Below are 24,623 nucleotides of genomic sequence, written 5' to 3' on the forward strand. Positions count from 1 at the left end.
GTACCAGCCTTGTAAATAACACCACCGTTCTTTCAGGCAAAGCGATCATTAATGAGCTCCTGACGTAAGGCTCTTGCAGCTATCATGCCACCATGGACCCTTTCATATGGTCTACAGGGGAGGCAGGGGCATGGCTTCAGCATCAGTCTGATTGTCTGGGCTGATGTCAGCGTCCGCCTCCTCATCTTCCTCTTCCTCTCTCTGGTGAGGTGAACTGTCAGACTCATCAGGTAATTCTTGTCCACTCCTGATAGCCAAGTTGTGCAGCATGGAGCACACCACCATGAATTGAGCTACCTGCTCAGGGTGGTGTTGGAGCTCGCCTCCTGAGTGGTCCAGGCATCTAAAGTGCTGCTTCAGCACTCCAATGGTATTCTCCACGATATTGCGAGTTGCTCTGTGGCTCTCATTGTATTGCCTCTCGGCTTCGGTGTGGGTGTCATAAGAATATAAGAACATAAGAATTAGGAACAGGAGGCGGCCATCTAGCCCCTCGAGCCTGCTCCGCCACTCAAAAAGATCATGGCTGATCTGGCCGTGGACTCAGCTCCACTTACCCGCCCGCTCCCCGTAACCCTTAATCCCTTATTGGTTAAAAATCTATCTATCTGTGATTTGAATACATTCAATGAGCTAGCCTCAACTGCTTCCCTGGGCAGAGAATTCCACAGATTCACAACCCTTTAGAAGAAATTCCTTCTCAACTCGGTTTTAAATTGGCTCCCCCATATTTTGAGGCTGTGCCCCCTAGTTCTAGTCTCCCCGACCAGTGGAAACACGCAGGGGAGTCATCAGCCAGGTGGCGAGGCCATATTCTTTGTCACCAAGCATCCAGCATTGACCTTGTGGCTGATTGTTAAACAAGTCAGATACAGTGCTCTCACGCAGGATGTGAGCATCATGGATGCTGCCCAGAAATTGAGCATTCACTGCCAGTATAATTTGCTGGTGGTCAGTTGGACATTCAGGGAGTGGAATCCCTTGCGGTTCCTGAAAACCTCTGCATCTGAAAAGGTGCCCGCATCACGATATGCGTAAAGTCTATTGCTCCCTACACCTTGGGAAGTTTGCAATTCTAGAGAATACTAGAGCCCTCTCACTCTGTGCCTCCCTAATCATAAGGAAGCTGATCAAGTCCCTCCTGCATGCGTACAGGGCTTTAGTGACCTGTCTAATGCAGCGATGTGTGGCATGCTGAGAAAGTCCGCAAATGTCTCCAGCTGTGGCCTGAAAAGATCCCGAGGCATAGAACGATAGTGCCGCGGTGACTTTGACCTTGATGGACAGTGCAGTACTGATGGTGCTGGCAGGCTGCAGATCTGCCCTTATGAGCTGGCATAGCTCAGTGATAACCTCTTTGTGGAAGCGCAGTCTCCGAAGGCAGGTGGTGTCGGGCAAGTCGAGGTAAGAATGCTTCTCCTTGTACTTGCGGGGGGGGGGGGTAACGTCTGGTCCTCCTCATCAGTCTGTCACGTCTTACATTGGGTACATAATGCAATGGAGCGTTCCTTCAGCGATGTCGAGTCTGCTATATGTAATTGGTCACCAAAAAAAGGGTGAGAAAGGATAGGCCCCATTGCAGTAGCTCTCTGTTTTCTACCGATTAGTCACAAACAAGGAATGTTCCGACGAAGACATCTATTTAATTCCAATTGGTCACAGTATGGTCAAGATGTTTGTAGAGATGTTCACATCAATTCCAACGACCTGCAGAGTACATCCGAACTCCCCCGAGGTTGAAGCACAGCAGCCATTTAAAGGACGCGACATGTGATGTAGAACATGGTGTCCATAACGCTCTGATTAGTTCCGGTTAGTTCCACTTTTTCTGGGCGTTTTTTGGACGAGCGATATTGTGAGCGATATGTGTGGGATGTGGTGAAATTGACGTTGGGCGATCTCATGGCCGCTAGTTTCGGTAAATATGCTCTTTACGACAAAAGAAAATGGGCGGGTGTTAATATTGAATCTTGGCATTAAATCAGTGCGGAAAGTAACGCTGGGCGATATTATGGCCGTTGATTTCGCCCATTCTGATGATTCCGCCCCAAAAAATGTTTCCCGGCATTAAGCACATGGGGAAAGTAACGCTCAGTGATAAGTTTCCTAAAAATGCCGATCTGTTTCCATTTTGTGCCAAAATGGGCAATATATGGGCATTATACGTCATTTCCGCGGTAAAATGGGCGTTAAGTGGGCATTAAGCAGGCAAAAAACAGAGGTTTCTATCTTGTGAGGCAGATCAACTCAATCAAACTGTTTGACGTGACACAGTTTAACAGGTCAATATGGGTATCATGCACTCCTCGGTGTAGACTGGTAGTAATCCTTTGGTTCCTTGATGAGGAGTTGAGGTGAGGGGGTTGGGAATTTGTGTGGTTCCCCGATAAATATTTGTTGGGACACCGATTCCAGTGTTCTTACAGAATCCACTCCTTTCTGACTCAGAGGCAGGAGTGTTACCAACATTTATTTTAGAAAGAAGCGCAGTAGAATTTTTTATTGCGAGCACTGATTCTTTTCATCCATTCATTCTCCGGATATGGCCATCGTTGGCAAAGCTGATATTTATTACCCGACTGCCCTGTGGGGAAGATGATATTCTTTATAACGGTTTGATACAACTGAGTGGCTGGCTAGGGCCTTTCTGAGGGCATCATCATCATAGGCAGTCCCTCAAAATCGAGAAAGACTTGCTTCCACTCTAAAAGTGAGTTCTCAGTCCAATACGGAAATTACAGTCTCTGTCACTGGTGGGACAGACAGTGGTTGAAGGAAAGGGTGGGTGGGGAGTCTGGTTAGCCGCACGCTCCTTCCGCTGCCTGCGCTTGATTTCTGCATGTTCTCGGCGATGTGACTCGAGGTGCTCAGCGCCCTCCCGGATGCACTTCCTCCACTTTGGGCGGTCTTGGGCCAGGGACTCCTGGGTGCTGGTGTTATCAAGGAGACTTTGACGGTGCCCTTGAAACGTTTCTTCTGCCCACCTGGGGCTTTCTTGCCGTGTAGGAGTCCCTTCGGCTAACTGGCCCGGCCCAGTGGCGTCCCCGAAGACCTTCCGGCCAGGTCAGAATAGGCCCCGGCGGCCCAACTGCGGAGGCCTGGAGGAGCTGCAGAGGAACCACTACCGCGCACGTAGTGGTGGCCATTCTGTCTTCTCCCACGACCCTTCAGTTGCTTAACCTGAGCCTCCGACCACAGGTTTGGGCCCACCATCATCATCATCATCATCTCTTCACCCTCGTGTTCGGGCCTCCATCCCTTCAGAGGGCAGTTAACAATGTTAGCTTGGGACTGGAGTCACATATAGGCCCCAGATACCCTCACCCCAAAACTGAGACAACCCCGTCCCCTCCCTGAGTCAGTCCCGCCCCCTCCGAGTCAGCCCCGCCCCATCCTCGTCAGCCCCGCCACATCCTTGTCAGCCCCGCCCCCTCCCTGAGTCAGCCCAAGCCCCGCCCCCTCCCTGAGTCAGTCCCGCTCCTCCCTGTCAGTCCCGCCCCCTCCGAGTCAGCCCCGCCCCATCCTCGTCAGCCCCGCCACATCCTTGTCAGCCCCGCCCCCTCCCTGAGTCAGCCCAAGCCCCGCCCCCTCCCTGAGTCAGCCCAAGCCCCGCCCCCTCCCTGAGTCAGTCCCGCTCCTCCCTGTCAGTCCCGCCCCCTCCGAGTCAGCACCGCCACATCCTCGTCAGCCCCGCCTCCTGCCTGAGTCAGCCCCGCCCCCTCCCTGAATCAGCCCAAGCCCCGCCCCCTCCCCAGCCTGTTTCCATGGGGAGGAAGAGCGCATTCCGAGCAATTGGAAGAGATGTTGGTGCGGGAACGAGCACACCCTCCTGTCGTGCCCTGTGATTGGTGGGCGCGGGTTTGAGCCGGCGCCGTGTTTCTCATTGAGAGCGTGCCGGCTCGGTTCGAGAGCGTGCCGATCGAGCCGCGTGAGATCCGCTGGTGAGGAAAGACACACCGGGGACTGTCGGACGGGGGTGGGCGGGTGTGTGACAAGCAATAGCCGCGATGTCCCGGTCAGACCCTGAGGACAGCCGCGGACAGTCAGTGAGCCGGAGCCCGGCGCCGGATGTTGTCTGGCGGACACTCAGCGGCCTGGCCAAGTGTGGCCGTGGGTCAGACTGAGCCCGGACCGGGGGCGGGCCTGACGCTCAGTCCAAGGCGGTGAACCAGCCCGCAGGCGGGGACAGATCAAAGGGGGAGCCCGGCACTCTGTCCCCTCCGCGGGCAAAGTCTCTCCCTCCCCCCAGGCCCCCCCCCCCCGTGGTCAAAGTCTCCCCCTTTCCCCCCCGGGCACCCTAACCCCCCCCCGGGCACCCTAACCCCCCCCCCCCCCCACCATGTCCCTCCTGCGGTCAGAGTTTCACTTCCTCCAAAGGCTCCGGGCAATCGACCGGGGGCATTGCTGTAAGCTCCAAAACTAGGGCTCATCAATATAAGATCAAAGATTTGTATTTGTATGGCAACTTTCAGGACCACTGGACGTCTCAAAACGCCTTACAGCCAATGAAGTACTTTTGGAGTGTAGTCACTGCTGTAATGTAGGAAATGCAACAGTCAGTCTGTGCACAGCAAGCTCCCACAAACAGCAATGTGATAATGACCAGATAATCTGTATTTTTGTCTATGTTGATTGAGGGATAAATATTGGCCCCAGGATCGTGGGGATAAGTCCCCTGCTCTTCGAAATTGTGCCCTGGGGTCTTTTACTCCAGTTGAGAGTAGAGGGGTTCTCGGCTTAACGTCTCATCCGAGGGACAGCATCTCCGACAGTGCAGCACTCCCTCAGTACTGCCATGGAAGTGTCGCCTGGATTATGGGGCTCAAGTCTCTGGAGTGGGACTTGAACCCATGACCTCCTGACTCGGAGACGAGTGTGCTGCCCACTGAGCCGCAGCTGGCAACTTCTGAATTTGGACTTCTCCCGGCTTTGATGATGGCCAGTAACGGGGGCAAGCTCCCAGCCCTCTCGCTCAAAGACTGGTGCCTGCTCGAGGTGAGCAGAAGAGGAGGATGAGGAGGATTAATGTAAAAGAAAACACGCCTCCACCAGCTTTTGTTCCAAGAAGGTCAGATTCTTGCCAGGATCATAAGTTGCTTTCTACCGCTTAACTTACTTAATCTGTGCGACTTATTTACACAGAATTTCAATCAAAAGCTGAACTAGTGGCCAAGATTGTGGAACGTTTTGTCTGTCGGAGATTAAATGATCTCTTCTGTCTTTCTCTTCCCTCCCCTAGGCTGGATCGGCGCCCTCCGCCTCACTTATCTTCTCACCAGCCTTGGACAGCGTGTTCCCTTCGACTGCTGGGCATTCCACCTGGTTAAAGCCTGGTGATCTCTGCTCCGTCAATCTGTGTGGTTTTATTTTTGTGTGTGTGCTGACCTCCTGGTGGGTCGTTAATGAAAGGAATGCCCAGAGAGAGGCGGCGATCGGATTGACCAACTGGCACACAGTTGGGAGGGAAGACAATTGCCTTGCTGTTATCTCTGGGCTCCACTTTCTGCCGGACGCCCCGCCCCGCCCCCTGTGTGTGTGTGTGTGTGTGTGTGTGTGTGTGTGTGTGTGTGTTAATGATTTCTCTCAATGAGAATGGCACAGACTTTACTGTGATGTTGTGAGCCAGGAAGCTCCTCCCCCTCTCTCTCTCGTTCTCTCTCAACTCGGTGACACTTCCGTCAGAGACTGCAACGGGGCCGAGAGCTTGTACGGCAGGCTGGCCACTCCGCTCCCACCAAGCGAGAATGCCCTCGAAGATGATACGCTTTTCGGTGGCGGACTATGTCATCTTCGCCCTGCTCCTGGTTTTCTCCTCGGTCATCGGGCTCTACTACGCGCTGAGTGGCGGGCAGCAGCGGACCACCCAGGAGTTCCTGCTGGCGGGACGCAGCATGACCTTCGTGCCCGTGGCGCTCTCCCTCCTCGCCACCTTCCAGTCGGCCGTTGCCATCCTAGGCGTGCCGTCCGAGATCTACACGTACGGCACCGAGTACTGGTTCCTGGGCTGCTCCTACTTCCTGGGCCTCCTCATCCCGGCTCACGTCTTTGTCCCCATGTTTTACCGGCTGGGCCTCACCAGCACTTATGAGGTAAGCAGAAAAGCTCTGGAGAGGGAACGGTGCGGGGGTTTACAAGGACGACACCAGAAGTCCTCCGTCCGTTGCGTGGAGAGACTGGGATTGTTCTCCTTAGAACAGAGAAGATTAAGGGGAAATTTGGTAGAGGTGCTCAAAAGCATGAGGGAGTTTTGGTCGAGTAAATAAGGAGAAACTGTTTCCAGTGGCAGGAGGGTCGGTAACCAGAGGACACAGATTTAAGATAATTGGCAGAAGAACCAGAGGGGGAGATGACTTTTTTTTTAATCGCAGCGAGTTATAATCTGGAATGCGCTGCCTGAAAGGTGGAAGCTGATTCAATAGTAACTTTCAAAAAAGAAATTGGATAAGATACTTGAAGGGAAAAAATGTTGCTGGTTTATGGGGAAAGAGCAGAGGAGTGGGTCTGATTGGATAGCCCTTTCAAAAAGCTGGCACAGCCTCGATGGGCTGAATGGCCTTGTATGCTCTTCTATGAACTGAGGTGTTATAACTATCAGGAAAGACTGAACTGACTGGGGCTCTTTTCTCTAGAAAATGGAAGGCTGAGGGGTGACCAAATAGAGTTCTTTAAAATGATGAAAGGCGTCAGATAGGGTAGACATAGAGAAGATGTTTCCATTTGGTGGGGACTGGGGAGGGGAGTCCAATGCTACAGGTCATAAATATAAGGTAGTCACTAATAAATTCAATAGGGAATTTAGGAGAAACTTCTGTACTCAGAATGTGGAACTCGCTTCCACAGAGAGTGGTTGAGGTGAACAGTGTTGATGCATTTAAGGGCAGCTGGATATATATACGAGGGAGAAAGGAGTAGAATATGTTGGGGTTGGATGAAGTAGGGTGGGAGGAGGCTCGTGTGGAGTTTAAACTCCGGCATAGAGCAGTTGGGCCAAATGTCAATTCTATGTAAGTGGACACCCATTTACTCAGTGACCCTCGCTGGTAAATGGCTGGCGGCCAATAGAAATGGCTGATCAGGCACAGGCGTAGCTATGGTGGCGACACCGTTTTAACCACTAATTTGAGTAGACAACACCTTGCACATACTACAGGTAAATGTGCTTCATGTGTGTGTATAACGGCAAACATCTATCACCATTCAGTAACCAAAGAAGTAAAGCACTCCCAACGATGATAAAAGGCACAGAAAGGTTAAGGTTCACATGTACACAATGAGTATTGAGCTCACCGTGTCTAGCAACGGTTTCTATTACTTAATATTTTAATGGAATGCAATTATCCACATCTGAATTCCCAGTAAGCCACATGTGTCTATTGGCAAACCTACTGGACAACACTGTTTTAGCGTGACCGGTGGTTAAGTATCTGTTAAATGTCGTTGATCTGGGGACCCCACCTCCCGGGCTGGTCCAATGAGTATATTCAGGGAAGGCTCTGGGTCTATGCTGTTGGCCTCAGCGCCATTCAGTTATGGGGAATGGGGAGAAATAAAATAAACGATTCTGGTTCCCACTCCTGATCGCTACCTAGTTCGCCCCGCTGGAGGCACATGTTTGTGGGTAAGGGCTAGAGTTGGGCTTGGAAACTGAAACATATAATCAGGGAGCTTGGAGTGCAAGTCCACAGATCCCTGAAGGTAGCAGGCCAGGTAGATAAAATGGATAAGAAGGCATATTTTCCCTTATTAGCCGAGACAGAGAATATATGAGCAGGGAGGTTATGCTTGAACTGTACAAAACACTAGTTAGGCCACAGCTAGAGTACCTGTTGCAGTTCTGGTCACCACATTACAGGAAAGATGTGATTGCACTAGAGAGGGTCCGAGGATGTTGCCAGGACTGGAGAATTTTAGCTATGAGGAAAGATTGGATAGGCTGGGGTTGTTTTCTTTGGAACACAGGAGGCTGAGGGAAAATTTGATTGAGGTGTACAAAATAATGAGGGGGCTAGATAGAGTGGATAGGAAGGACCTATTTTCCTTAGCAAAGGGGCAAATAACCAGGGGGCATAGATTTAAAGTAATTGGTAGGAGGTTTAGTGAGGTCTTGAGGGGGCATGTTTTCACCCAGAGGGTGGTGGGGGTCTGGAACTCACTGCCTGAAAGGGTGGTAGAGGCAGAAACCATCTTCACATTTTAAAAAGTACTTAATGTGCACTTGATGGTCCGTAGCCCTGTGGGTTACGGTACAAGAGCTAGAAAGAGGGATATGTCTGGATAGCTCTCTTGTCGGCCGGCACGGACACGATGGGCCGAATGGCCTATCTATGCCATAAATTTCTAGGGTTCTATGTGAGGCCTACTATCGAAGAGCCAGATGGCACTCACTGTCCAGGCTCTTGCATGAAGAATGCCCACTCTATTTGTTTTGTGATTCCGGCACTGACAAGGCGGTATTTATTATATACCCTCAGCTGCACTAAGAGGGTGATAGTGGGTCTTCTCCTTTGGTGATCCTTTTTACAGCTGAGTGGCTTGCATGGGAATCGGGGACGCTGCTGCCCCCCCCCCCCCTCCCGGCCTTTCCCTCCCAGGTGAAAATTAACAGATTTATGAAATTAATTCCCGGTGGAATTTGAACTCGCAAACTGGTTGCATGGATTAGACTTGAATCTTTTACGTCTGCCAGAGAGGGCAAACGGGGTCTCAGTTTAACGTCTCATTCGAAAGACGGCACCTCCTCCAGCTCTGTGCTGGGAATGTCAGCCTAGATTAGCGGCTCAGGTCTCTGGAGTGGGACCTGAACCCACGACCTACTGACTCGGTGGTGATCGTGTTCCCCACTGAGCCCATTGCTGACAATACGACCAGCATATACAGAGGCTGTGCTTTTACCCAGGCTCTGGCTTGTGCAGTTGTGCAGCCTCTTGGATAGTTTCTGCTCCTGTTGACTGTAATTTGAACTTAAGACGCTGTTTGTGTTTCTCTTCCAGTACCTGGAGCTGCGGTTTAACAAGGCGACCAGGCTGTGCGGTACACTGACTTTTATATTCCAGATGGTGAGTGTGGTGTCCGGCAGATGTTTCCAGCAGTAACCGGTTAAATACTCCTGAAGTGAACTTCTGTTCAAACAGCCAGGAACATTATAAGTAAATTTCTGGTACTGTCAACAAAAAAAAAAATCTGTCAGCTGCACTGCTGTAGAGATTCTGTCGTTCACTGGGAAATCAATCAGTCCCTTCAACCATTTGAGAACAAATTGAGTAAAACTTGCATTTCTACAGCACCTTTCACGATCTCAGGTGCTTTCCAGCCATTGAAGTACTTTTTAAGTGCAGTCCCTGTTGTAATGTAGGAAATGCAGCAGCCAATTTGCGCACAGCAAGCTCCCACAAACAGCAATGTGATAATACCCAGATAATCTGTTTTAGTGATGTTGATTGAGGGATAAATATTGGCCAGCCCACTGGGGATAACTTCCCTGCTCTTCTTCGAAATGGTGGCATGGAATTTTTTACGTCCATCTGAGAGAGAGCAGACTCGGTTTAATGTCTCATCTGAAATCTGGCACCTCCGACAGTGCAACACTCCCTCAGCTCTGCGCTGCAGTGTCAGCCTAGATTTTTGTGCTCAAGTCTCTGGAGTGGGACTTGAACCCACGACCTTCTGTCTCGGAGGTGAGAGTGCTGCCAACTGAGTCACAGCTGACACATATCAAATTTAATGCTTCTGTTCCTCACTAAATGTCAAAAGGTAAGGCATACTCAGTATGCCACACTGCCATTCGTGAAAAGTGACTGTCACTTTACGTTTAAAAAAAAAAAAAAAAAATTCCGCCTTAAGTAGCCTGCTCACGAATTCCATGACGATCGGGCATGCGGGGCTATGATTGGCCTCGCCTTTCCCTGAGTTAGGATGGGAGCCTTTGGATAAGGTGTACCATCTAACGAACCGCCCCCCCCTTCCTTCCCCTGGAAGTGTGGGTCTGAGCCAGGACAGGAATAGTCTTGGCGACAGTACTTGCCCAAATCGAACATGCTGCAAATCACATGGGGCTAGACTTTTGGCAGATATTTTCCCATTTATCACCCATGTATCGTCCATATAACCACCGAGATTCAGTTTATCACCCATTTATCACGTATATAACCGGCGAGATTCAGTTTATCGCCCATTTATCACGTATATAACCGGCGAGATTCAGTTTATCGCCCATTTATCACGTATATAACTGGCGAGATTCAGTTTATCGCCCATTTATCATGTATATAACCGGCGAGATTCAGTTTATCGCCCGTTTTTGGGTGATAGCAATAATAATGGAAAGTCCAGTCCATTGTGTCCTGGGTGGACCATGAATAATGGCCAGTTGGCCAAGATATTGGATGTAGTATGGAGCCACACGCCAACAAGGCATCACCACCTCGGGAAAGGTGTTAGTGTGGGACTGGAGAAGTGGGGAAGGGAATTAGTGGGAACGGGGAATTAGTGCCGGGGTGGGGGAATATCCTATTTTGAAGTACGCCACTTAATAATAAACACAACTCAACATGTTGACATGAGTGTGTAAGTTAATCTGATTGGTTAATCTGCATTGGGTCTCTGCCATCTCTTTCTCAGGATCATTAAGAACGAGTGGCCCGGCGCAAGATTAATTAAAAAAGCTAATGGAATGGTGGCCTTTATCCCAAGGAGTCTGGAATACAAAGGGATGGAAGTTCTGTTCTATAAAGCTCTGGTGAGACCTCCACCTGGAGTACTGCAGTCCGTTCTGGGCACCGCACCTCAGGAAGGATATATTGGCCCTGGAGGGGGTGGAGTGCAGATTCACCAGAATGATACCGGGGCTAAAAGGGTTAAATTATGAGAACAGATTGCATAGACAAGGCTTGTAATCACTTGAGTATAGTAGATTAAGGCTGACCTAATTGAGGGGTTATGATTAAAGTATTCGATAGGGTAGATCAGGCCGTTCAGGGCTGATGTCAGGAAGCACCACTTCACAGGAAGGGTAGTGGGAATATGGAACTTCTGGGAAGTCAATTTAAAAATTACAAAACTGAGATCGATAGGTTTTTGGTAGGCAAGGTTATTAAGGGTTAGGGAACCAAGGCGGGTCGATGGAGTTAAGATGCAGATCAGCCGTGATCTAATTGAATGGAGGATTAGACTCGAATGGCCTTCTCCTGTTCCTACGTTGCGAGGAGGCTGTCTCTGACACTGCTGGTCTTATTTATCTCTCCAATTCTACCTTAACGTTCTCCACCCTATCTGCATCCCTAGTCAGTCTATTCCACACGATCGCCACCCTCTGTGTGCAGGATCTAAACTCTCTGCACCTCTCTTCTAACTGAGCCGCAACTCTTGGTTCTGGAGTTTGTGAGCATCTTGAACTTATCAGGGTTGAATTTACCTGTTGCCGTAAGGATCTGGACTGATATCTCACCGATTGTCTCTTCTCCAGAGTAAGCAAATCCCAGCTCTCCTCGTGGCTCAGCTGCCGTAAGCCAGGTCTGATTACATGGAATTTACAGCACAAACAGGCCATTCAACCCAACAGGTTTATGCTCCACATGGGCCTCCTCCCTCCTTCTATTCCTTCGTCCCTCATGTGTTTATCTAGCTTCTCTTTAAATACATTTACACGATTTGCCTCGAGCACTCGGGTGCCACATGCTAACCGCTCGCAAAAGAAGTTGGCTAATTGTCGGGATGTGGGCATCGCTGGCAAGGCCAGTATTTATTGCCTATCCCTACCTAGTTGCCCTGAGAAGATGGCGACGGGTGCACTGAGTGGCTTTCTAGGTCATTTCAGAGAGCAGTTAAGCGAGAATGCCATTTGTGTGGCATTGGAGTCACATAGCCGCCAGACTGGGTAAGGGCTACACGTTTGAACCAGTTGGAATTTTTTTTTACGACAGTCTGACAGCTTCACGTTTACAGATGCCAGCTTTTTATTTCGAGGTTTATTAAAACTGATTTCAAATTCTTAAACTGACACGGTGGGATTTGAGCTCGCGTTCTCTGGATTACTAGTCCCGTGACTTAACCATGACACTATCGCAGCATGACTTAGATGTAAAATGGCAGTGTCTGGACTGACGGCACGGTGGAGTCCACCTGTATTCACGGCAGGCTGAGGCAGACTACGCTCGAATAGAAAGCTTTGCAGTCCCGTCATTCAATAACAAGTGTGTTTGTGGATTTATCAGCAATCACTGGAGTCTGAACCTGTCGATTTCTGCAGGGTCTCTGTTCTACAAAAGGTACAAAATAATGATCAGCTTTGCAGCTGCCCAGTTTTTCTGCATGCCCCTCTTTGATCCTTTGATATTCCTTTCTTGGGTTCTAAAGGTCGAAATCAGATTAAATGTGGAACCAATGTTCATTTTATCTGCATTCTACAGAAGTTAATTGTTAAACCAGATTATTCTCTAGATTCTGGGGAGATGACAAAAAACAGATTTAGTTGCCACACGTCGAATGATACGCACAGAAGGAGGCCATTCATCCCATTGTGCCTGTGCCGGCTCTATGAAAGAGCTTTCCAATTAGTCCCACTCCCCCTGCTCTTTCCCCATAGCCCTACAAATTTTTACTTTTCAAGTATTTATCCAATTCCCGTTTGAAAGTTACTGTTTAATCTGTTTCCACCGCCCTGTCAGGCAGTGCATTCCAGATCACAACAATGACTGAAAATGGTTTTTTAAGTTTCCTCCCTCTTGGTTCTTTTGCCAATTTGTCTTAAATCGCTGTCCTATGGAGATTCTCAAACTAGGGGGCATGGTCTATAAAGATTAGAGCCAGACCTTTCCGGAGTGAAATTAGGAAACTTCTACACACAAAGGGCCCAAAATTGGCCAAAAGTTGCTCTCTCTCTTTTTTGGAGCAACTTGATTTTTCTGGAGTATCTTAAAAATCCACATTTTGCACATTCAATTTGCGCCAGTATAAGTGAGTTAGTTAGTTAGGATTTTTTTTAGTTTTGTTTTTTTTTCCCAAAAGGGGGCGTTTTGGCCATTTGGGCCACTTTGGCCAGCTAATAGTTACTCCAATCTAACTTAGGCCAGCGTATGTGGCCGCTTGTGAAAACCTTTGCGGAGAGTTAAGAAATCAGCAGAGAGTTAAGAAATCAGCAGAGAGTTAAGAAATCAGCACAGGTAGGTACATCAGAGGCCAGCAGAATTTAATGACTTGACTAAAGAATGTGAATAGGATCAAACAGCTATACAGGACATCATATGACGAACTTTGCAAAGTTAATTTACTATACAACAGAAGCATTCATGGAAGCTTAAACTACAAAAATAAAAGATAGTTGAATTAAATTGCCCTAATCTCACAACTAATTTAAACAACTATTTGTTTGCAGTGATTATACTGGGCCAAAATTGAGCCCATATTATCTAAATAAAGTCTACTTCAATAAATAAGATATTCTCTGTGTTCCTCCGTCACTTATGTTCTTCTTTCACAATAGCACCAGGTAAATAGGCTTGACAAATGGTCACCACTATTCACAAGAGACAAAAAATATTGACAATTTTTTCAATATATCCAAATAAAAAATAGAAGTAAGTGCGTGCTACCCTACCTTCGTCTTCAGCCCAGGAAGGCAGCGGGCCAGTCTGTGCAGTAGGCCACTCGGCCTGGGATAGGGGCAGGACGCACCAGCAGCCGGTATGATGATAGGGTCCCATGCTGCATCACGCACACTGAGACTGGGGGCAGGAGTTACTGCGAATGCGCGCACACTCCAACGCGCATGTGCAGATATCTCGGCACTGGTTTCAGCGTGGAATGCTGGCTCTGCCCATGACCCGACTGGCCACGCTGCGCGAAGACCCGGGAGAGGCCGGACAGCGTCCAAAGTAGGGACCTATTTTTTTTCGGAGCACTTTTTTACGCAGAAAAGCGGAGCATCTCCAGTGAGTGCGTCGAAAAAAAGGATGGGCCAATTTTGAGCCCAAAGAGTGGTAGAAATTTGGAACTATCTTCTGCAAACGGCAATTGATGCCACATCAATTGTTAATTTTAAATCTGAGATTGATAGCTTTTTGTTGATCAACGGTATTAAGGAATATGAGCCAACGGCGGGTATATGGAGTTGGGTCACAGATCAGCCATGATCTCATTGAATGGCACAACAGGCTCAAAGGGTTGAATAGTCTACTCCTGCTCCTATGGTTACCGAACCTCCCACCAATGGAAACTGTTTTTCCACAAGTGTACTGCAACTCCGAGACTGAATCTAAGGGTTCAAAAGAAACAAATCCCCAGAGATGACAGCACATACCAAAGGAGCTCAATGAGCTTAAAGATAAAAAGAAAGAACGTGCAGCTGTATAGCACATTCACAACTTCAGGACGTCCCAAAGTGCTTTACAGCCAGTGAAGTCCTTTTGGCTGTTTAATACATGACAACACTTCAATGTGTACACAGCAAGGTCGCACCAACAGCAGTAAGATAATGACTAGATATGTTTTAGTGATGTCGATTTTGGGGTAAATGTTGGCCAGGACACTGGGGAGAAGTCCCTTGCTCCCCTTCGAAAGGTGCCGTGCGATCTTGAGAGGGCAGGAAGGACCTCGGTTTAATGTCGCATCCGACAGTGCAGCACTCCCTCAGTACTGCGCTAGGCATGTTGGCCTGGATTATATGTTCCAAGTCTCTGGAGTGGTGCTTGAACCCACAACCATGTGACTCAGAGGCACGTGCTAACCACTGAGCCATGGCTGACACCTTCAAGTCGACTGACGCCATGGTCTATGAATTGCATGGTGAACATGGCAGGTCTCTGGATGGGAACCAAACCACCATGGGACTCGTGTTCAAAAGAGGCGACTAAACAAACCCAAGTAACTACAGACTAAGGCACAAATAATGGAAAGTAAACTAGTAAATGGCAGCCATGGTGGTTTCAGAAGGTGCGAGATCCTGCTGGCTAACTGTGACTTTTTTTGGAGCTGATGTCCCAAGTTGCCAATGGGAATTCCTATAGCATGTTAGGACCTCATATAATCATAGAAAAATTCTGACATAGAATCATAGAAAATTATGACACAAAAGGAGGCCGTTCAGCCCATCGTGTCCGTACAGGTTGAGAAAGAACTGCCCAGCCTAATCCTACCTTCCAGCACTAGGTCTGTAGCCCTGTAGGTTACAGCTCTTTAAATGCATATCCAAGTACCTTTTTAAATGTGATGAGGGTTTCTGCCTCTACCACCCTTTCAGGCCGTGAGTTCCAGACCCTCACCACCTTCTGGGTGAAAAAATGTTTCCTCATCTCCCCTCTAATCCTTTTACCAACTACTTTAAATCTATGCCCCCTGGTTATTGACCCCTCTGCTAAGGGAAATAGGTCCTTCCTATCCACTCTATCTAGGCTCCTCACAATTTTATACATCTCAATTAAATCTCCCCTCAGCTTCCTCTTCCAATGAAAATAACTCCAGTATATCCAATCTTTCCTCATAGCTAAAGTTTTCCAGTCCTGGCAACATCCTCATAGATCTCTGCATCCTTTCTAGTACAATCACATCCTTCCTGTAATGTGGTGACCAGAACTGCACGCAGTACTCAAGCTGTGGCCTAACTAGTGTTGTATAAAGTTCTAGCATAACTTCCCTGGTCTTGTATTCTATGCCTCTTCTAATAAAGGAAAGCATTCCATATGCCTTTTAAACCACCTTATCAATCTGTCCTCCCTTTAAGGATCTGTGGACATATACTCCAAGGTTCTTCTGCTCCTCCTCACCTCTCAGTATCCTCCATAAAGCTTTTGATAAAGTTCCCCATGAAAAAGTGGCGAACATGCCCATGGTAGTGATATCCATACTACAACCTTGTTAGTGGCTGACGGGGAGTCTCGTGCAAGAGTGCAAGAGCGCTGCACCTCGGACTGTGCAGCGCTCCCTCAGTACTGCCCCACGGTATTCGTACTTGTGTCTGGTGTTTTTTTTTGTTGAACCAATTGACTCAGAGGTGACAGTGCTATCACTGCCAGTAAGGATGAATTCAGAGCGGTTTGTTGCGGGAGAGGGCTTTGTTTATAGTAATACCAATCTTTCTCTTCTAATTGCAGGTGATTTACATGGGTGTCGTGCTGTACGCACCAGGTCTGGCGCTGAATGCAGGTACGTTGAGATCGAGTGCGTCGCGGTATAGTGAAATGCCCCAGGGTACCTGGAGCTCACCCAGACTGATGGAACCCTCTCAGGCCCCAGTCCACTTACTCAACGCCAGCTACAGTCATGTAAAACAATTTGGGGATATTTTCCTAAGAAAACAAACTGTTGGAGAATACGGATTTTTAAATTCTTGGCTATCACCTAGATGTGATCATTGGCGGGATCGCTAGTTTTCATCTGTTTAGATGCTAGAATCGAATGACTTTCAGTCCGTATAAAGCAACAACAGCAGCAGTGAGCATTTTGTCTGATGTGGCCCCATCAGTTGTAGGGCAGACGGTAGGGGCAGGGGGAGAATGTTGCCATATCATGACACCGCAGCCTCTTATTCCATTCTTCTGTTTTAGCAGAGGTGTTAACCCATTTAACATAGCTTGATGCCCATACTAAAACAGCGGACTTACGAATGTTCATTAAATCTTAGCACAGAAGGAGGCCATCCAGCCCATCGTGCTTGTGCTGGCTCTTTGAAAGATTAATCCTACTCCCCCTGCTCTTTCCCCATAGCCCTGAAAATTTTTCCTTTTCAAGTATTTATCCAATTCCCCTTTGAAAGTTATTATTGAATCTGCTTCAGGCAGAGCGTTCCAGATCATCACAACTTACTGTGTTTAAAAAAAAATTTAAAAAAAAATTCTCCTCATCTCCCCTCTGGCTCTTTTGCCAATTATCTTACATATCTGTGTCCTCTGATTACTGGCCCTCTCTCCGGTTTTGCCTTATTTATTCTATTGTTCTAAACCGCCGACAGTTTCTGACGTTACATAATGCATATTTGGTATTTTAATCTTAGCTCCAGTGTGAGCAGTAACCGTACGTGGGCTATTGTTTCAAGGGCGTTGGCTCGGGTCAGACTAGGGCAGTGATCTGGTCAGGCTGGGCACTGATCCGGTGGGACTGGGGCAGAGAGAGCAGTGATCTGGTCAGGCTGGGGCAGTGATCCGGTGGGACTGGGGCAGTGAGAGCAGTGATCCGGTCAGGCTGGGCAGTGATCCGGTCAGGCTGGGCAGTGATCCGATCAGGCGGGCAGTGAGAGCAGCGGAGGGTCAGGCTGTCTCGGGTTGGGCCAATTTATAAGAACATAAGAAATAGGAGCAGGAGTAGACCATACGGCCCCTCGAGCCTGCTCCGCCATTCAACAAGATCATGGCTGATCTGATCATGGACTCAGCTCCACTTCCCTGCCCGCTCCCCATAACCCTTGTCCCCTTATCGGTTAAGAAACTGTCTATTTCTGTCTTAAATTTATTCAATGTCCCTGCATCCACCTTGTCAAGCCCCCTCATAATCTTATCCATTTCGATAAGATCACTTCTCATTCTTCTGAATTCCAATGAGTAGAGGCCCAACCTCCTCAACCTTTCCTCATAAGTCAACCCCCTCATCCCCGGAATGAACCTTGTGAACCTTCTCTGAACTGCCTCCAAAGCAAGTATATCCTTTTGTAAATATGGAAACCAAAACTGCACGCAGTATTCCAGGTGTGGCCTCACCAATACCTAATATAGCTGTAGCAAGATTTCCCTGCTTTTATATTCCATCATCTTTGCAATAAAGGCCAAGATACCATTGGCCTTCCTGATCACTTGCTGTACCTGCATACTATCCTTTTGTGTTTCATGCACAAGTACCCCCAGGTCCGGCTGTACTGCAGCACTTGGCAATTTTTCTCCATTTAAATAATAACTTGCTCTTGGATTTTTTTCTGCCAAAGTGCATGACCTCACACTTTCCAACATTATACTCCATCTGCCAAATTTTTGCCCACTCACTTAGTCTGCAGATTTTTTGTGTCCTTCTCACACATCCCACCTTTGTATTGTCAGCAAACTTGGCTACGTTACATTCCGTTCCTTCTTCCAAGTCGTTAATATAGATTGTAAATAGTTGGGTTCCCAGCACTGATCCCTGCAGCACCCCACGAGTTACTGGTTGCCAACCAGAGAATGAACTATTTATCCCAACTCTCTGTTCTCTGTTAGTTAGCCAACAGAGCATGAGGCACGGAATGCGGCTGGTCACTTGGCCATTCTCGTGGTGTCAGGTACATTGTTCAGCATCCGGGTAAAAAAAAAAAACTATGACATCTGGTCCATGTGGTCTCCTGGACTGAAGAGGGGCTCGGAGAGCATGTTGCCAGGATTTCTCCCCCCCCCCCCCCCTCCCCCCCAATATTGGCCCTGAGATTTTTCTCTTTGATTTGTGCCTCTCTCAGAAGATTGCGGGGTTGGAGGTGAGACCAATGTTCCTTCTAATTTTTTTCCCCGTGTGCGGCCCCATTAAATGTGCTGCGCTCCAGCCGTCATGAGGTGTGGGATAGGCTTGATGGACCAGCTTGTCATTTCCTGCCCATCATTTTCCTATGTTAATATCTGGAATGCTCCAGATATGGCTCTTGGAATGGACTCTGCTCGGGTTCATTCTGAATTCAAAGTTGCATCATTCAGGTTAACAGATAACCTTTATCAGGAGTAGACTGTCTCTAAATATATATTCCTCAAAATATTCCGCTGTATTTTCTAAACCTGTAACTATTTAAGTGATTCGTGGTTGAATATTAATTCAGAGGTGGCTGCGCTCCCAACAGCTCTCTCCACCTTCTGTGCCAAAGATTGCTGTCTGGATTTCCACCATCTGACCCCAGCTACTTGCTCAGATTACTGCCGCGTTTCTCAGCCTCTGAGACATTCTGACAAACAGAAGCTCTGAGACTGGGTTGTTTTTTTTAAATTTAAGACCCCTTGCTTTGTGGGGAACCCTCCCAAGGTGTGAAGGGGTGGAACATGAGGCATGTTTTCAAACTCTGTTCTAAGCTCTAGAATTCTCTCCCTAAAGCTCTCTGCCTCCCTCCCTAAAGCTCCTCCTTTAAGACACTCCTTAAAACCTACCTCTTTGACCAAGCTTTTGCTCAACTGTTCTAATATCGCCTTGTGTGACTTAGTATCTTTAACAATTTTGATAACATGGGAAGTTTTATTACGTTAAAAGTGCTATGTAAGTGTTGTTGCGGGGTGAGGACTGGGCGGTAATAATAGTGGGTGCAACGGCTGGGAGACTTGAACAGAACAGACCAAAGGGGCCTGTTTCAGTTTAAATGGTTTTAGCTGATTAAAGACTTTGGTAATTAGAATCAGATTTCAGGGACCGAGAACCACAATCCCATGTAAATGCCAGTGGAAACTCTGTCTTTCCTCAGGATGTGGGCAACGTTGACTTTGTTTATTGCCTCTTTCCCCGTTGCCCCTAACAATGGCATTGAGCCATTAGTGACGCACTTGGGTTTTTAGGGCACAGATACTTATTGTTCTGGTGCCAACCCACAGATTACTAGATTTATTGAATTGAACTTGCTGCGATTTGAACTCCTCGCCTTGGGGATGCTGGTCCAGTACCATAATTACCCGACCGTAACGAGCAACAATCTCACGCTAGACATGCCTCAGGAATAGTATGATAGAATAGAATCCTGCAGAACCGACGGAGGCCATTTGGCCCATCACCAGTGCAGAGCTTTGGAAAATCTACTGCCGACCAGCTCCCACAGAGGGAAATTAAAATGAAAAGCACAATGCAATCAAGCAGAGTCAGCATGGTTTTATGAAAGGGAAATCATGTTTGACAAATTTGCTGGAGTTCTTCGAGGATGTAACAAGCAGGTTGGATAAGGGGGAACCAGTAGATGTAGTGTATTTGGATTTCCAGAAGCCATTCGATAAGGTGCCACATAAAAAGTTACTGCACAAGATAAAGTTCACGGGGTTGGGGGTAATATATTAGCATGGATAGAGGATTGGCTAACTAACAGAAAACAGAGAGTCAGGTTAAACTGGTCATTTTCTGGTTGGCAAACAGTAACTAGTGGGGTGCCGCAGGGATCGGTGCTGGGGCCTCAACTATTTACAATCTATATTAATGACTTGGATGAAGTGACTGAGTGTAATGTAGCTAAGTTTGTTGATGATACAAAGATGGGTGGGAAAGCAAATTGTGAGGAGGACACAAAATCTGCAAAGGGATATAGACAGGCTAAGTGAATGAGCAAAAATTTGGCAGATGGAGTATAATGTGGGAAAATGAGAGGTTATCCACTGTGGCAGAAAAAAATAGAAAAGCAGATTATAATTTAAATGGAGAAAAGGTGCAAAGTGCTTCAGTACAGAGGGACTTGAGGGTTCTTATGCATGAAACACAAAAAGTTAGTATGCAGGTACAGCAAGTAATAGGGAAGGCAAATGGAATGTTGGCCTTTATTGCAAGGGGGGGAGAGTATAAAAGCAGAAGTCCTGCGACAACTGTACAGGGTATTGGTGAGGCCACACCTGGAGTACTGCGTACAGTTTTGGTCTCCGTATTTAAGAAAGGAGGCTGTTCTGAGAAGGTTCACTCGGTTGATTCCAGGGATGAGAGGGTTGACTTATGAAGATAGGTTGAGTAGGTTGGGTCTATACTCATTGGAGTTCAGAAGAATGAGAGGTGATCTTATCAAAACATATCTTCTTCTTAGGCAGTCCCCCAGAGTCGGGGATGACTTGCTTCCACACTAAAATGAGTTCTAAGGTGACTGATGAGACCAATGCGGGCCAGGTCCAGAACTTCATTTTAAAGGGTGGATGAATTCCTTTAACGTAGGGTGGCTGTTGCACACCAGCTACCACAGAGCAAGGTCTTGGTCCAATGGCAAGGGGATCCAAGATGATTGGAGACCAGGCTGTGCTGAATGGGCCTAGCACACACACACACACTCCCTACTAACCCCCTCCCTCCCTCCCTCCCTCAGGTCTTCTCTCCCTGTTTTTCATGTCCATAGAATACTGACCGTGTACCCCAGGACCCTGGCTCCCGCTCCAGCTTGCTGCTCTCCATGCGCAGGCTCTGCTGCGCTTTTCCGCTCTCTCCAGCCGCTCACGTTTTGGTAGTTGGTTACCACAGGTATACTGGCCTCGGGTCCTGACCTCACTGCTGGCCTCTTAAGAGTAGTATCCTGACTCGCGATCAGCAAACTTAACATAGACCAGGTATATCCTCTGATCTTCCGAGTCTGTGTGGTCCAGCAACTACCAACTTAGCCTTATCTACCAAAACTCCTTATTTCTATTTTTAAGCCATGAAAACATTCAGACCTTCTTTCACTCACAAACATCATTGCAAGTTGGCACCATTTACTGGTGCCCCTCCCTATCCCCCCATTTACTGGTGCCCCTCCCCTATCCCCCATTTACTGGTGCCCCTCCCTATCCCCCATTTACTGGTGCCCCTCCCTATCCCCCCATTTACTGGTGCCCCTCCCCAAAATTAAAGCAATAGTCAGTTTAGACAATAAACCTAATGAAAAGACACTCCCGTGCTTTAATTCATTGATGACAAGTTCTGCAGAAGGAAATATATGATGGTGCTCGGCAAGATGGATGCAGAGAGGATATTTCTACTCGTAGGGGAAACTAAAACTAGGGGGGTCTAGTCTCAGAATAAGGGGCCGCCCATTTAAAACTGAGATGAGGAAGAATTTCTTTTCTCAGAAGGTTGTAAATCTATGGAATTGTCTGCCCCAGAGAGCTGTGGAGGCTGGGTCATTGAATATATTTAAGGCGGAGATAGACAGATTTTTGAGCCATAAGGAAATAAAGGGCTACGGGGAACGGGCAGGGAAGTGGAGCTGAGTCCATGATCAGATCAGGCATGACTTATTAAATGTTGGAGCAGGCTCAAGGGGCCAAATGGCCTACTCCTGCTCCTATTTCTTGTGAATCGGCCTACCTGCTGAGCTGCAGTTCACTCTGTTAATAGAATCATAACAGCACAGAAGGGGGCCCATCGTGCTCATGCCGGTTCTTTTCCAAATCCATAAATGGTCGTGTTGGTGAATCTGAATTTGCTGCCTTGCTTAGTTCCCTGATCTCTGAAGCTGGATTAACATCCTTAGCTATTAACTGACTTAATTAAATGGCTGTTAAACCACTTAAAGAGGCCTTGAATTAGCAGTAGGGTAGGCGATTAGGCTAGTTTTCTGCCTAAACGAATCCTATAAAATGAAGTCGCCCAGCGGAAAATCAAAGTAATTAGATGTTTCACGTCGGTGCCATAGAAACCAAGCGGCAATAAATTAACAAAAGCGAAATACTGTGGATGCTGGAAATGTGAAATAAGAACAGAAAATGCTGGAAAACAGTCGGCAGGTTGGCAGCACCTCTGGAGAGAAAAGCAGAGTGAACAGTTTCTGTTCGATGGCCTTTTATCCTTGCATCAGATTAAATCATTGTGGCAGGATCTTTATTTTTACATAAATGTTTAAAAACAGTATTTGATTACAGAGAAATGTAAGCAACAGACAGTGCTCACATCTGTTGCTTATTAACCGTGGGAGTGACTGTCCTTCAGACATTGTGTTCAGTCACCACAGTGTTCTATCTCGGCCGTGCAGTTGTGGGGAGGTGCTTATCGCATGTACTGCATGTTCGTGGGGAGTGGGTGGGTCTGTTTACTTGTTCCTTTCTGGAACAAAACTAATACTGAAGAAATGAGACATGTCCCCTGAGCCAAGGCTGTAAAGCTCAATGGAATTGGAATACATGCCATCTGTAAATCATTGAACCAGCCCTGCATTTGCTGGAGTTCTTTGAGGATGTAACAAGCAGGGTGGATAAGGGGGAACCAGTGGATGTGGTGTATTTGGATTTCCAGAAGCCATTCGATAAGGTGCCACATAAAAAGTTACTGTACAAAATAAAAGTTCACGGGGTTGGGGGTAATATATTAGCATGGATAGAACAGAAAACAGAGAGTCAGGTTAAACTGGTCATTTTCTGGTTGGCTAACTGACTAGTGGGGTGCCGCAGGGATCGGTGCTGGGGCCTCAACTATTTACCATCTATATTAATGACTTGGATGAAGGGACTGAGTGTAATGTAGCCAAGTTTGTTGATGATACAAAAATGGGTGGGAAAGCAAATTGTGAGGAGGACACAACAAATCTGCAAAGGGATATAGACTGGCTTAGTGAATGGGCAAAAATTTGGCAGATGGAGTATAATGTGGGAAAATGAGAGGTTATCCACTGTGGCAGACAAAAATAGAAAAGCAGATTATAATTTAAATGGAGAAAAGGTGTAAAGTGCTTCAGTACAGAGGGACTTGAGGGTTCTTGTGCATGAAACATAAAAAGTTAGTATGCAGGTACAGCAAGTAATGGAATGTTGGCCTTTATTGCAAGGGGGAGAGAGTATAAAAGCAGAAGTCCTGCGACAACTGTACAGTTTTGGTCTCCGTATTTAAGGAAGGAGGTTGTTCTGAGAAGGTTCACTCGGTTGATTCCAGGGATGAGGGGGTTGACTTATGAAGATAGGTTGAGTAGGTTGGGTCTATACTCATTGGAGTTCAGAAGAATGAGAGGTGATCTTATCAAAACATATCTTCTTGGGCAGTCCCCCAGAGTCGGGGATGACTTGCTTCCACACTAAAATGAGTTCTAAGGTGACTGATGAGACCAATGCGGGCCAGGTCCAGAACTTCATTTTAAAGGGTGGATGAATTCCTTTAACGTAGGGTGGCTGTTGCATACCAGCTACCACAGAGCAAGGTCTTGGTCCAATGGCAAGGAGATCCAAGATGATTGGAGACCAGGCTGTGCTGCATGGGCCTAGCACACACACACACACTCCCTACTAACCCCCTCCCTCCCTCCCTCCCTCAGGTCTTCTCTCCCTGTTTTTCATGTCCATAGAATACTGACCGTGTACCCCAGGACCCTGGCTCCCGCCCCTCCCCTATCCCCCATTTACTGGTGCCCCTCCCTATCCCCCATTTACTGGTGCCCCTCCCTATCCCCCATTTACTGGTGCCCCTTCCTATCCCCCATTTACTGGTGCCCCTCCCTATCCCCCCATTTACTGGTGCCCCTCCCCTATCCCCCCATTTACTGGTGCCCTCCCTATTCCCCATTTACTGGTGCCCCTCCCTAACCCCCATTTACTGGTGCCCCTCCCTAACCCCCATTTACTGGTGCCCCTCCCCTATCCCCCCATTTACTGGTGCCGCTCCCCTATCCCCCCATTTACTGGTGCCCCTCCCTATCCCCCCATTTACTGGTGCCCCTCCCTATCCCCCATTTACTGGTGCCCCTCCCCATCCCCCCATTTACAGGTGCCCCTCCCTATCCCCCCATTTACAGGTGCCCCTCCCCTATCTCCCCATTTACTGGTGCCCCTCCCTATTGCTCTTCCCCCACAGACCCCTCCCTCATTCCTCCACAGACCCCTCCCTCATTCCTCCACAAACCCCTCCCTCATTCCTCCACAAACCCCCTCCCTCATTCCTCCACAAACCCCATCCCTCATTCCTCCACAAACCCCCTCCCTCATTCCCCCAAAAACCCCCTCCCTCCCTCTCAGACCCCCTCCCTCCCTCCCTCTCAGACCCCCTCCCTCCCTCCCTCACAGACC

At 47.9% G+C, this 24,623-nt stretch overlaps 1 protein-coding gene across 3 annotated transcripts in view; it reads left to right on the forward strand.

The window, feature by feature from the left end:
- The first annotated feature begins 3,854 nt into the window (after window positions 1-3,854).
- slc5a6a (solute carrier family 5 member 6a) overlaps window positions 3,855-24,623 on the forward strand; it is a 110,792-nt gene continuing 90,023 nt past the window's right edge. For all 3 annotated transcript variants that reach the window (XR_011592972.1, XR_011592971.1, XM_070877617.1), the window contains exons 1-4: window positions 3,855-3,941; window positions 5,240-6,089; window positions 8,991-9,056; window positions 16,083-16,134. Coding sequence is in view for 1 of the 3 variants with exons in the window: in XM_070877617.1 (XP_070733718.1) it covers window positions 5,745-6,089; window positions 8,991-9,056; window positions 16,083-16,134 (463 nt within the window). In the remaining 2 variants the exon portion in view is untranslated. The remainder of the gene's footprint in view (window positions 3,942-5,239; window positions 6,090-8,990; window positions 9,057-16,082; window positions 16,135-24,623) is intronic.

The sequence above is a fragment of the Pristiophorus japonicus genome, chromosome 1, assembly GCF_044704955.1.
Source record: "Pristiophorus japonicus isolate sPriJap1 chromosome 1, sPriJap1.hap1, whole genome shotgun sequence".
NCBI classification, from domain to species: domain Eukaryota; kingdom Metazoa; phylum Chordata; class Chondrichthyes; family Pristiophoridae; genus Pristiophorus; species Pristiophorus japonicus.